Genomic DNA, 14081 nt, shown 5'->3' with positions numbered 1-14081 from the left:
GGATGCAAGATTAAAATAGCGAGAAGGCAAAATGCGAGGTAAAGGAGGCAAGAGGAGAGCAATGTAAAATACAGCAGGAGGATGACAAAAAAAATTTGACACATGGTTAAAAAAAGGTTTTGGAGGGAACATAAAGGAGTGAACAGGGTGAGTCAGGTATTATTCATTCTCCTTTTTCTTTTCATTTAAATTGTTTACTCCAAGCACCTCTCTACCTTCCCTCCTTTTCTTTTCTCCGCCTATCCTCTGCTCTCAACATTCCTTCCACCAAAAATTTATCTGACACTCAACGACTCTCTCCCCTAAGAACATGAACATATACATATATATATATATATATATATACAATGAAGCGGCCTTGCTGTGGATGTGCTGTGACTTGCAACGCTGCCTCTGACCCAGGGCAGTGGAGAAGGTGCAGGGATGACTCATCATCCAGGAGGTGCTAAGATAAGAGGGAGGGTGGAGGGGAGTGGAGTGTATTTAGGGATGGAATGGGTGGGAATGAATTTATGCCTTTTCCTTTTTGGCCACCTCCCATGAAAGGGGAAAAAAGCCTTTGTATATATGTATGTATATGTGTATATATATATATATATATATATATATATATATAGTATGTAGCACAGTTCAGCATAGCCAGGAATATATCATATTTATTCCTTGTTTAAAATGAAGCACATACTGCAAGAAGAAAAGTTAAGGAAGGCAGAACCCTTGGTAAGATAAGCATGCATGTGTGGCAAGTAGACTTTTATATGGTACAGCAGAAATATTTCAGAAAAGGACAAACTATGGATTTTTATCTTAATGGTGTTTCACTTTTATCAGAATTTACTTCATTTAATACATTATAATGAGGTCTACTGTACTTAGAAAGTTACCCAATAGCTTACCTTCCAGATGCACTTGCTATAGAAGCTTTGAAGTCACTAAGGGGCAGCAGTCGGGAAGAAAAGATGAAGAGGACCCTGGGAGAACATGGCCTTCCAAAGGAAACCCACTCTTTGCTGATGCCAGGCACTCCACGCAAAAGCTCCCCCATCACACTCTGGGCCTTAGACCTATTCAGGGAAAATTATACAAAACATTACCTATATCCAACTCAAATGTGGGAACATCCAAGACCCAATGTGTCTGAGAAGCTTAACAGGATTAAAATGACTTGTACTATAAACAAGAACAATGAATATGCATAGGTTTTCAATACAATAAAACTCAGAATCATACATGTATTCCTTCTGTGTGCTTCTCTCTTCCCTATTATGTATATCAAATGTACATGCAAGGACTACAGATGTTCAACTGAATTGTTTTTTTATAACAATAACAACTTTTACTGCAAGAATCCTACAGCCCCACAGTAGCTAGCAATGACCTTGGGTCCTCCTACAGTTCGTTCTATTGCACTTAGCTAATGGTATTTATCTTGACTTCTCTTGCTGCAGTGCTTTTGACCCATGCAGTGGATGGAGGGCAATGGCCCTTCATCCACAAGGAGCCAAGGCAAAAGGGAAGCCATGTGTATTGGATAGGCATGGAATGGATAAGGGTTGTGTGTGTACCTCAGCTGGCTATCTCCTTATAAGGGTGAAGAATCCTTCTGGTATATAGACAGTATTTATCTAATTATAGTCATAAAGGAAAGGCTGCCAGGGATCTGTGCCACCTACTACAGGAGGGGTAGCAAGGGCTTCTTGTGGCATCTTGGCCTCCCCAACTCTTTCCATATTGGGGGTTGGGGGTGTTCCCACGACACAGACACCATCACACCAGGCTGGATGACCATATCACAAATAACTGTCCAGAATGTAACACTTCACCCCTTACTAGACAACACATCATGAAAGACTGCAGTGTACACAATCATGCATGCCAACAACACAATATACACTATAATAGATTTGTGGGAAAACCCCATTCCAGCCATGGCATTCCTCAGGGAGTTGGGTCTGCTTGGTCAGACATTCTAGGGAACAACAACAACAATAACCCCACAACTCTAACCATTCAACTCAAAAATAAACAAACAGATGATCTGAATGCTCAATGTTCAGTATAGCTCAACACACAAACAACAAATCAAAGATGACACTAATTCCTGGAACATCTCCCCAACCTAGACTTAATTAACCCCAGCAATTTAATTCCACTGCCACTCCTTTTTCTGCCACATGTGACCCCAAATACCTACAGCTAGGTCTTCTTGTGACGGTTTGGCCCCCAATTACTTCATGCTGAGGGTTGGAGGGTGGTCCTGTGATGAAGATGCTGTGGGACAACAGCAACAACCTATCATTGGTCATTTCTTTAATAATTCTTGGAAACTATTGAGGGTACCTGCAATTGGTGGTCCTGAGACATATGTCAGAGATTATCTCCTACTGATCATCTTCAAAACCCATCAACACGTTTACCTTTAAGAGATGACACTTTGTCTATGTGTAAAGCCAAATTCCAACTCCATTTCTTCTGATTTTTCACAAAAGGAGAACTGACAACTGGTGACTGCTCCCTTGCAACTACTACTACTACTACTACAAATTGGTGACACGTGAATTTTCACATTAATTGAACATTGCAGTCCAATACTTCCTTCCAGAGATCTACAAGAGCTTGAGGACTTGTTAACTGCTGTGGGGCTCAGTATTTCCAATCAGTGAAACATTAGCCAGAAATTACTTTCATTTTGTAAGTTGGAATGCAAACATTAATACATACACAAACATCCTGTAAAAACACTAACCTGACACTATCCAAGGTGCGGAAAAGATGGATGGAGCTCATGTCGAAGATGTGGGTGGGATGATACAGCAAGAGGATATGTGATATTGAAAACAAAAATAGAAGACTTCTAGCGTAGCTCAGTTTCAAGTTAGACCATGCCATCAGGAAGCCCTGAAGATGAGAGATATGGTTATGCAAAACAAAATGGATGTACCCTTAGTTCATCAATGTTTCAATCCATCCATCAATCAGCCATTTTAAGTCCATTGCTAAACAAAGGCCTCTTTCATACCATTCCATGACTTGCACAACTGCACCAACCTCTGCCATGAGTCGATGGGTGGTGAGATAAACACAGGGAACCGTTTAGGGATTTATTCTGACGTTTCGTCCTTACCAGGACTTCTTCATGTACTCTGCAGAAGTCCTGGTAAGGACGAAACGTCAGAATAAATCCCTAAACGGTTCCCTGTGTTTATCTCACCACCCATCCACTCATCTGTCTTACATATTTCAACCTCTGCCATGTTACTCCTGTAAATTACTCTATATCATCTCTCCACCTTATGTTTGGTCTAACTCTTGCACACTTCCCATACTGTGCCATTCACTCTGTAACACATTTGCTTCATCACTCATCATTCATTCACACTAACTTACCTGATCAATTCCACTTCCTCTCTTTTACAGCCTCCACAATATCATTCACCCCAGTCTGCTCTCTCACACAACTTGCTCTCTGTCTTTCAGCATTATTCCCGCTATTGATTTCTTCATTCTCCTATATGGACTCCTTAGCTTTGCCTCTATTGCCTTTGTCAGTTTCCCAAGTTTCACATCTGTATATATTGGCTGGCATTATATGTTCATTGCAGACTTTGTATTTCAAACATTAAGATAGAGAGCCTCTGATGACCTTCTTATACTTACCAAACATTTTCTGATCAACTGTAACACATCTTTTTATTTTATTTAAAGAGGGAGTAATTGATGAGGAGCAGTGTGGGTTTAAGACAGGTTGGGGTTGTGTAGATCAGATTTTTGTGGTAAGACAGAAATGTGAGAAAACTTTAGCAAATGGTAGGGAGGTTTTTGGGCCTTTATATATTTGGAAAAGACTTATGACAGGGTAGACAGGAAGGGGTGTGGGAGGTATATGTGAGGGGAATGGGCAGGGGACTGGAGATGGTTAAAGAAAATGGAGAAAAGTGGGAGGTGAGCTAGTTGTTTGCTGATGAAACTGTACATGTAGCAGGGTCAGAGGGGGGGTTAAGGCAGTGAAGTTTGGGAGTGTGAAAGGAGAAAGTTAAAGGTAAATGTGGGTGAAAGTAAGTTGATGAGATGTGCAAGGGGAGAGGATGGCAGCAAGTTGGAAGTCTTAAAGGAGAGAGGCTGGAGGAGGTGGACAGCTTTATGTATTTGGGGTTGCATGTGGCAGGAAAGGGAGGAGTAGAAGTGGAGGTAACTTGTGGATTGAGATAAAAAAGTGTCATGAGAATTAGGCATTTGGGAATGGATGCAAAGATATGAAGGGGTGATTGCACCAACAGTATTGTATGGTGCAGAGACTTGTAATTTGAGAGAGGCTAGGAGGAAAAGTTTAAATGTGTTTGAAATGAAATGTCTGAAAAGTATGGTAAGGGTGGATGACCTGAGGAATGAGGTGAGAAGAGTGGGGGTATTAAAGATGGTAGAGCTAATGAAAGACTTGTAATAGATGGACAGATGGAAAGAATGAGTGAAGAAAAGTTAATAATAGAAGTGTGGAAGGCAGAGGTGGATGAAGTGAACTTGTGGGGACAACCGAGGATGAGATGGATGGATGGGGCTCCAATTAAGTGAAGTGGCTTTGCTGTGGATATTCTGTGTCTTGCTGCAATGTTTCTGACCCAGGACAATGGGCAGGATACAAGGATGACCTGCCATCCATGAGGAAGGAAAGGGCAGTGGATGGGAGTGGAATGGGTGGGAGTGAAATGGGTGGAAGGGGATATATGCCTTTTGACTTGGCTACCTCCCTTTAACCACTTCTGTATGATGAGTACACAAGGATGCCAGCATTGGCGTCTTGATTATATATTTTTGTAGTTGTACATGAGTTACCCCCAGATTCTGTGAACTAGTTTGATCATATTTTGTGTGGTTTTTATTACTGAGAGTAAAAGACAATGAGTAATACAATGGTGACTTTAGATTTTATAATGCGAGTAGTGTGATGAATCATATATATGGCAGTCAATGATATGTGCGAGAATCTGACTCATAATAAGGTTAAGGTGAAAAAAAGTGTATATATATACATATATATATATGTAGATCAAGATCTTTAGTCACTTTTACCATCTAGTCTAAATAATTACACTCATCAACTTATTCAAGAATTTCACCATCAATTACAATTTCTTTATTTTGAACTTTTGTGTTGAACATTACTTTGATTTTATTCTGATTAATTTTCAAACCTATTTTGAGATTTTCCTTGTTCAGATCACTCAGCATATCTTGCAATTCTTCTGCTCTTTTTGAAATAAGAATAATGTCATCTGAAAATCTTAGGTAAAAATCTCATTTCCATTAATTTCCAATCCTTCCTCTACCCAACTCAACCTTCTGAAAATCTCTATCAAACAAGCTGTAAATAGCTTGGGTACAACTGTATCACCTAGCCATACTCCTTTTTCTTTCTTTATATTTTCTGTACTTTTATGTGGTCAAATTACAGTGGTACCTTTTGTATAATTTTTTCTAGAACCCTTATGTGTTTGTTAACACCCTGATTGTGTAGTGAGTTTAGTATTGCTAACTGTTGTATAGTCAAAGGCCTTCTTGTAATCTACTAAAGCTAAATAAAGAGGTATACTTTATTCTGTTGTTTTCTCAATTAGTTGATTCATCTTCTGTAAATGGTCTAGAGTTGAATGTCCACTTCTAAAACCCGCCTGTTCTCTTGCTTTCCATCTAAAACTTTACTTTGTCTATTTGTAAGGATCTTGGACAATACTTTATATACATTTGATAAGCTATTCAGTTAGTAGTTATTTATGTTTTTCTGATCTCCTTTTTTATGAAGCAAAATAACTATAGCATTGCATCATGATTAAGGAACATTTTCTTGACATAAACACTGTGTGTATATCTGAGCTAATTTAATATAAACTAATTTCTTGCATCTGTCTGAAGATCTATCAACATACCATCTTCCAGCTGATTTTCCTCTTTTCATACTTTTTAGAGCAAATGCTACTTATTTCTTTACAACTTCTGGGACCCTACTAAAGTCTACGGATGAATTTACAAACTCAGCTGCAGTCTTTGACAAGCTCTTGGTAAAATTCTTCTACTCTTTTTACTATTCTCTCTCTGCATTTAATGATCTCTCCATTTCTACCTTTCAAAGATACAATTTGCTGCCTCCCTAAATAAGTTTATGCCCAGTCCCTTTAATACTTTTACCTGTCCAAATAGTTTTCTCTATTCTATGCATCTCTTTCTTTTCTCTGATCCCTACCTTTTATTGATAAGCTTGTTTTGTTCTAATTTCTCTACTTAGTCTCTCCTGCTTTTAATCAGTATAACCCTTATTTTAATTAGGTCCTTAGTAGCTTTGGAGTATTTGTTTTCTCAAATATTTTTTTTACTTCCTACTTTCTCTGCCTATTCCCTAATAATCATAAATTAAAATTTGCACCTTCAATAATGTCCTCATTATTTCTTGGAGTTTTGATTCTCTTTAATTTTCTAAATGTAATTTATTGTTTTCATCTTTAGCCTTTACAAGGCTTATTTTCTTTTTCAAAACTAGTTTTATTTCTCTCAGCTCTGAAATTGAATTTTGCAGTGCAACCTACCATTCTATGGTCAATACATATATTTACTTTATTCACAACTAGGGGTATTGGCTGCTTGTTATTGTGGCAAAGTAGCATGCAGTTGATACTTTAGGGTCTATATGGGGTGCCCCTATGGACCAGAGCCACACATCATTTTGTCTATGATAGAGGAAAACTCTTCATAGAGAAATGATGACACTTTTATACTACGACTGTCCCTCCGTTATGTTGTCCCCCAACCCCTTGTTGCTGTCCTGTACCATTTCTTTGAGTATTCATTTTCTGCTGTGGGGGAAAAGAATACTGCCACCAAGTATTTCCACTTGGATCGTAAGAGGCGAGAAGAAAGGGATGGGGAGTGGGACTAGGCATCCTTCTCCTTGTAGCCCCACAGGGGACATTCCTAAAAGAAAAAGTAAAGGCATAAGAGGGTCAAGGAGTTTTCCGACCAGCACCCTAAGGTTTGGGCCTTTTAATGTGCATGGATGTGGTACAGATGAGAGTAAAAGGGAAGAGATAGGTAGTATGTTTGTGAGAAGGAAGATGGATGTGTTGGCTTTGATTGAAACTAAGTTGAAAGGGAAGGGTGAGTGTAAGTTCGGGAGTGTAAGTGGGAGGTTATCAGGAGTGAAGAGAGAGCGAGGGAGGGAAGGGGTGGCTATTCTAGTAAGTGAAGAGATAGGTAAACGTGTAGTGGAGTGGAAGGAGGTTTCCTTAAAGATAATGTGGATGAAGGTGAAACTGGGAAAGGAGATGTGGGTCTTTGTAAGTGCATATGGGCCTGGCAGTGAGAAGAGTGTAGAAGAAAGGGAGGCCTTTTGGATAGATTTAAATGAGTGCATAGAGGATTTAAGAAGAAATGTCAATGCAATAGTACTGGGAGACCTTAATGCTAGGGTAGGAAATGGTCCAATCGATGGAGTGGTTGGGAAATGTGGAGTTCCAGGAAAGAATCGTAGTGGAGAGTTGATGGTGGAAATGTGTCTAGATAGAGAGTTGATGATAGCAAATACTGTGTTTGGGAAGAAAGTCAAGCATAAGTACACATGGGAGAGAGTGGTGGATGGAAGGGTGGTAGATAGAGTGTTGATGGATTATGTAGTGGTAAATAGGACTATGATAGGAAGAGTTAAGGATGTACATGTGCTGAGGGGAGAGGGTGGGGGAATATCAGATCATTTTTTGGTGGAAGGTAAGTTGAAAGTGGAGGATAGATGGAGAAAGAGGAAGGGGACAAAAGGTAGGGAGGTGCTTAGAGTGAACTCTTTAAATGAAAAGGAAAAGGAGAAGGAGTACAAGAAGAAGCTGAAGGAGGAGTGGGAGGGAGTGCAGGACAGAGTAGAGCTGGGTGTGGAGGAGGAATGGGGATGGTTCAAGGAGGGAGTCATAAAGTGTGCAAGGATGGTGTGTGGAACAAGAAGGACAGGGGGAAATAGAAGGAAGGGTAGTGAATGGTGGGATGAGGAAACAAAGAAGGTTGTAGAAGAGAAGAAGTGAGCTTTCACAGATTGGTCACAAAATAGGATGAGGGAGTCATATGAGAGGTACAAAGAAAAGAAAAGAGAAGTAAAGCAAAAGGTAAAGGAGGCAAAGAGGAGGACAGATGTGAAATGGGGAAAGAGTATGACAGAAAATTTTGAAAGTAATAAAAAGATGTTTTGGAAAGAAATTAAGAGAGGAAGAGGAGCCAAATCAAGTAGAGAAGAAAAGGTAAAAGGTGCAGATGGAGAGATGATAATGGAAGAGAAGGCAGTAAGGGGAAGATGGGCAGAATATTTTAGGGAGTTGCTAAATGTGAAGGAGGATAGGGAGGGAAAGATAGTTGAAGTGGGAAATGCTAAGAAAATTACCGTGATGAGTGAGGAAAATGGAGGAGAAATAAGGAAGGATGAAGTGAAGGCAGTTAAGATGATGAAAGCAGGTAAGGCACCTGGTCTGGATGGATGCCATGCAGAATGTCTAAAAAAAGGAGGTACAGTGATGGTGGACTGGCTGGTGAGATTATTTAATGTTTGCTGGAGAGAGGGTAGAATGCCGGAGGACTGGAGGAGTGCCTGTATAGTTCCTCTTTACAAGGGAAACGGAGACAAGTGTGAATGTAGTAGTTTCAGAGGGATTAGCTTGTTAAGTGTAGTTGGGAAGGCTTATGGGAGGATCTTGATTGAGAGGATTAGGAGAGGAACATAGGGAGTAATTGGTGAGGAACAGTGTGGATTTAGATCGGGTAGAGGTTGTGTAGATCAGATTTTTGTGGTAAGACAGATATGTGAAAAAGCTATAGGAAAGGGGACGGATGTTTTTTAGGCCTTTATGGACCTGGAAAAGGCTTACAACAGGGTAGACAGAAAGGTACTGTGGGAGGTTTTGCAGATATACGGGAAAGGAGGAAAGCTTCTAGGAGCTGTCAAGAGTTTTTATGAGAGTAGTAGAGCTTGTGTCAGGATTAGAAATGGAGAGAGTGAGTGGTTCGAGGTAAAGGTGGGACTTCGTCAAGGATGCGTTATGTTGCCCTGGCTGTTCAACTTATACATGGATGGGGTAGTGCGTGAGGTAATTGCAAGGGTAGTGGATCAGGAATTGCAGATGGTTAAAGAAAATGGAGAAAAGTGGGAGGTGAGCCAGCTGTTGCTTGTGGATGACACTACGCTTGTGGCAGGATCAGAGGAGGGATTGAGGAAGTTGGTGACAGAGTTTGGGAGCAGTGGCGGTTCTTCCTATGGGCAGTATGGGTGGTCGCCCAGGGCAGCACTTGGGAGGGGGCGGCATTGCCCCCTTCCAAATGCTACTTTTATTCTGTAGTACATACATACATACATATACCAAGGCTTTTTCCCCTTTACAAGGGAGGTAGCCAAAAAGGAAAAGGCATAAAATCATTTCCACCCATTCTATCCCTGAATACACTCCACACCCCTCCACCCTCCCTCTTATCTTAGCACCTCCTGGATGACGGGTCATCCCTGCACCCTGTCCACTGCCCTGGGTCAGTAGCAGTCGCAAGACACAGCACATCCACAGCAAGGCCATTTCATTAAATCGGCGACCCCCCTCTCCATCCCCCCATTGCATAAAAGGAGAGGACGGGGAGAAACCCCTTCGGGCTGCGTCAAAATTTTCTCACTTATACTACCTCACTCCCCACCCCCCCCGCCCATTCCACCTCATGCAATCACAACATCATCCATATACAACCATTCTCCATTCATCCCTGTCTTCTGTCCTCTCCCGTCCTTCCTCAACAGACATTCCCCTCTTCCCCAAAGCCCCCTTCACCCTATCCATCCACCTCATCCTAGGACGTCCCCTCATGCCCACTCCCTCCAAATCTGCCTTCCATACCTCTTTTACTAGTCTTTCCTCACTCATTCTTTCCATGTGTCCAAACCATCCCAATATTCTTTCATCAACCCTATCTCCCAGCTCCCTTTCCACTCCTGTTCTCCTCCTCACCTCCTCATTTCTCACTATCCAGCCTAGTAACCCCCATCATACTTCTCAGACACCTCATCTCAAACACATTCAAACTCCTTCTCTCTTCTTCTCTTATGTTCCATGTTTCTGCCCCATACAGTGCTGTTGGCACAATCACTCCTTCATACAGTCTCCTCTTAGCATCCATTCCCAAATGTCTATTCCTCATTACACTCTTTAATCCACCAAGGCATTTACTCGCTTCTCTCAATCTACATTCTACCTCCGCCTTCACTCCACCTTTCCCTGCCACATTTGCACCCAAGTATCTAAAACTATCCACTTCCTCCAGTCGCTCTCCCTTAATGCTCACTTCCAGTCTACTGCCACTTTCACCCCTTGTACATCTCATCACCTTACTTTTACTCACATTTATCTTCAGCTTTCTTCTATCACATACTCACCCAAACTCTGCCACCAACTTCCTCAATCCCTCCTCTGATCCTGCCACAAGCGCAGTGTCGTCCGCAAACAACAGCTGGCTTACCTCCCACTTTTCTCCATTTTCTTTAACCATCTCCAACCCCTGACCCACTAATCTTGCATTTACCTCTCACACCATCCCATCCATGTATAAGTTGAACAGCCAGGGCGACATAACGCATCCTTGACGAAGTCCCACCTTTACCTCGAACCACTTACTCTCTCCATTTCCAATCCTGACACAAGCTCTACTACTCTCATAAAAACTCTTGACAGCTGTAGTAGCAATTAATATTTCAATAAAAAGTTGTTTTATTAAAGATTTGGTCGTCTTAAACTTCTTATTTACATTGTGGAGGGGGAGAAGCAAAGCATTTTATGTGCATTGCGGAAGGGGGGGTGCCGAAGATGAGGTTCGCCCAGGGCGCCATGTAGGCTAAGTCCGCCACGGTTTGGGTGAGTGTGTGATAGAAGAAAGCTGAAGATAAATGTGGGTAAAAGTAAGGTGATGAGATGTACAAGGGGTGAAAGTGGCAGTAGACTGGAAGTGAGCATTAAGGGAGAGCGACTGGAGGAAGTGGATAGTTTTAGATACTTGGGTTCAAATGTGGCAAGAAAAGGTGGAGTGAAGATGGAGGTAGAATGTAGATTGAGAGAAGCAAGTAAATGCCTTGGTGGATTAAAAAGTGTAATGAGTAATAGACATTTGGGAATGGATGCTAAGAGGAGACTGTATGAGGGAGTGATTGTGCCAACAGCACTATATGGGGCAGAAACATGGAACATAAGAGAGGAAGAGAGAGGGAGTTTGAATGTGTTTGAGATGAGGTGTCTGAGAAGTATGATGGGGGTTACTAGGCTGGATAGAGTGAGAAATGAAGAGGTGAGGAGGAGAACACGGGTGGAAAGTGCGTTGGGAGATAGGGTTGATGAAAGAGTATTAGGATGGTTTGGACACATGGAAAGAATGAGTGAGGAAAGACTAGTAAAAGAGGTATGGAAGGCAGATGTGGAGGGAGTGAACATGAAGGGACATCCTAGGATGAGGTGGATGGATGGGGTGAAGGGGCCTTTGGGGAAGAGGGAATGTCTGTTGAGGAAAGACGGGAGAGGACAGAAGACAGGGGTGAATGGAGAATGGTTGTATATGGATGATATTGTGATGCATGAGGTGGAATGGGCGGGGGGATGGGGGGTGAGGTAGTGTGTGTGAGGAAATTTTGACGCAGCCCGAAGGGATTTCTCCCCGTCTTCTCCTTTATGCATGGGGGGACGGAGAGGGGGGTCGCCGATTTAATGAAGTGGCCTTGCTGTGGATGTGCTGTGTCTTGCGACACTGCCTCTGACCCAGGGCAGTGGACAAGGTGCAGGGATGACCCGTCATCCAGGAGGTGCTAAGATAAGAGGGAGGGTGGAGGGGTGTGGAGTGTATTCAGGGATGGAATGGGTGGGAATGTTTTTATGCCTTTTCCTATTTTGGCTATCTCCCTTGTAAAGGGGAAAAAGCCTTGGTATATGTATGTATGTATATATATATATACATATATATATATATATATATATATATATATACATATATATCTATATACATATTATATATGTATATATATATATGTATATATATATATATATATATATATATATACATATATATACATATATATATATATGCACTTGCTCCGCTGGTCTTCGGGCCACTTGGTGATCCATTACCACTTTTGAAGCATGTCACCATGTCTTTCTGTCCTGTGCCACCTCCTTCCATTCTCTTGGTTCTATTCTGCATATCTGCACATCTTCTTCAATGCATCTCCTCCAGTCTTTTCTAGGTCATCCAAGTGGTCGTCTTCCACACACTCCACTATTGAGCATTTTCTTTGGCCATCTATCTTCTTGCATCCTTGTGACATGTCCTGCCCATTTCAATCTTTTTAATCTTATTACATTTTTAATATGGGGTTGTTTTGTTTGTTCTTGAATTTTCCAGTTATGTCTTATTCTCTATTCTTGCCTTTGGTTGTCATACACAGGTCCTAAAATTCTCCATAAAATCTTATTTTCAAGAACTTCAAACTTCTTCTCCATAGCTTTCATAAGGGCCCATGTTTCACAGCTATACAATATGACTGGTCTCACTATTGAGTTGTACAGTCTCAGTTTTGTTGTTCTTGATATTGACCTTTTTTTAAACAATTCTATTAGGCTGTAGTAGCATCGATTTCCTGCTCCAATTCTGGCTTCCACTTCCTGTTCCATTCTTCTGTCACTGGTCACCTTTACTCCTAAGTATTTAAAATCTTTAAAACTATGTCCATCCCTGCAATCTGTACCCTTTCCAGCAAATTAGACTCTTGCTACCTTCATTATCTTTGTCTTGCTCTCATTGATCTTGAGTCCAACACTTTCTGCAGCTTCTTTAAAGAGCGCCGCCAGGTTTTCCATTTCTGTTTGATTCTCTATCATGATCTGTTTGATTCTCTATCATGATGTCAACGTCGTCAGCATATGCTAATAGTTTTATGGTTATATCTTCCAATTTTATTCCTTTGTCTCTCCCATTCATGCTACCCCTGATTATTTTTTTCCATTGCCAAATTAAATAGCAATGGTGAGAGTATGCATCCTTGTTTTAAGCAATCTCCTATCTGAAAAGGTGATGTAGCTTTACTCCCACATCTCACTACACTATTTGTGTTTTCATAGCATGCTCTTGTTAATCACATGTACTTGTGTGGTATTCCTAATTCTTCCATTATTTTCCATAGAGATGTTCAGCTCACTCTATCATAAGCCTGTTTGAAATCGATGAATAGGTGTAGTTGCTCCCTATCATATTCCCAATACTTTCATATATATATATATATATATATATATATATCATGTGAAAACCACAGTTGGGGCAACAAAGACTAGAGACAGGGAATCTATATATTTCAATTGCAAACTGCAATCCTCTTCAGTAGATACCTAAGAGGATTGCAGTTTGCAATTGAAATATACAATTACCTGTCTCCAGTATTTTTTGCTCCAACTGTGGTTTTCACAAGATCGACAAATGTGGTATTATATTTTTCACCAGTAGTATATATATATATATATATATATATTTTATAGTAAGATATGTCCTTGTTAAGGCAGATACTAAAAATAAAGATTCAACTGGAAAAAAAAAGAGAGTTGAGAGGTGAAGGATGCATTTTATATAGTTTCTGAATGTGTTACAATGGTAGATATCTGGATAAGTTCCCTTTCAAGGTCAGTGAGAGGTTAGTTACTGCAGAGTAAGGTGAATCCAAAACATATATGGTGGGCTACTTTCATAGTGGGGAGGAAATCAATACCCAAACAACACACAGGTACAAGTGTATACATTTACATGCATAAGTGTTTCTATATATACAAATAACATCAAATCACCTTTGATTGGATCTCTTCTTTCATGTTCTCCAAGGCCATGATTAGAGCTGGGGAGTCAAACACACCGGTCAGGTGAAGGTAAACTGCTTTACCCCCAGGGTCATAATATCCCTCAAGCCCACTCTGTAAAAAGAAATCTTACATTTATATATACATACATCCATACACACATATGGATAAAACATCTAGAGGAGACCAATATACTAAATCTGA

The 14081-nt window shown here is 40.8% G+C and overlaps 1 protein-coding gene across 3 annotated transcripts in view; it reads right to left on the bottom strand.

Moving 5' to 3' along the window:
- LOC143021880 (nonsense-mediated mRNA decay factor SMG8) overlaps positions 1-14081 on the bottom strand; it is an 82397-nt gene that overhangs the window by 51808 nt on the left and 16508 nt on the right. For all 3 annotated transcript variants that reach the window (XM_076179675.1, XM_076179676.1, XM_076179677.1), the window contains exons 4-6: positions 13869-13991; positions 2747-2898; positions 897-1064 (exon numbers count right to left, since the gene is read on the bottom strand). In XM_076179675.1, coding sequence (XP_076035790.1) covers positions 897-1064; positions 2747-2898; positions 13869-13991 — 443 coding nt within the window. The remainder of the gene's footprint in view (positions 1-896; positions 1065-2746; positions 2899-13868; positions 13992-14081) is intronic.

The sequence above is a fragment of the Oratosquilla oratoria genome, chromosome 43 (assembly GCF_046742065.1).
Source record: "Oratosquilla oratoria isolate Oo_2021 chromosome 43, ASM4674206v1, whole genome shotgun sequence".
Taxonomy (NCBI): domain Eukaryota; kingdom Metazoa; phylum Arthropoda; class Malacostraca; order Stomatopoda; family Squillidae; genus Oratosquilla; species Oratosquilla oratoria.
Note: the sequence above shows the minus strand (reverse complement) of the source record. Positions and strands in the feature narration are given on the sequence as shown.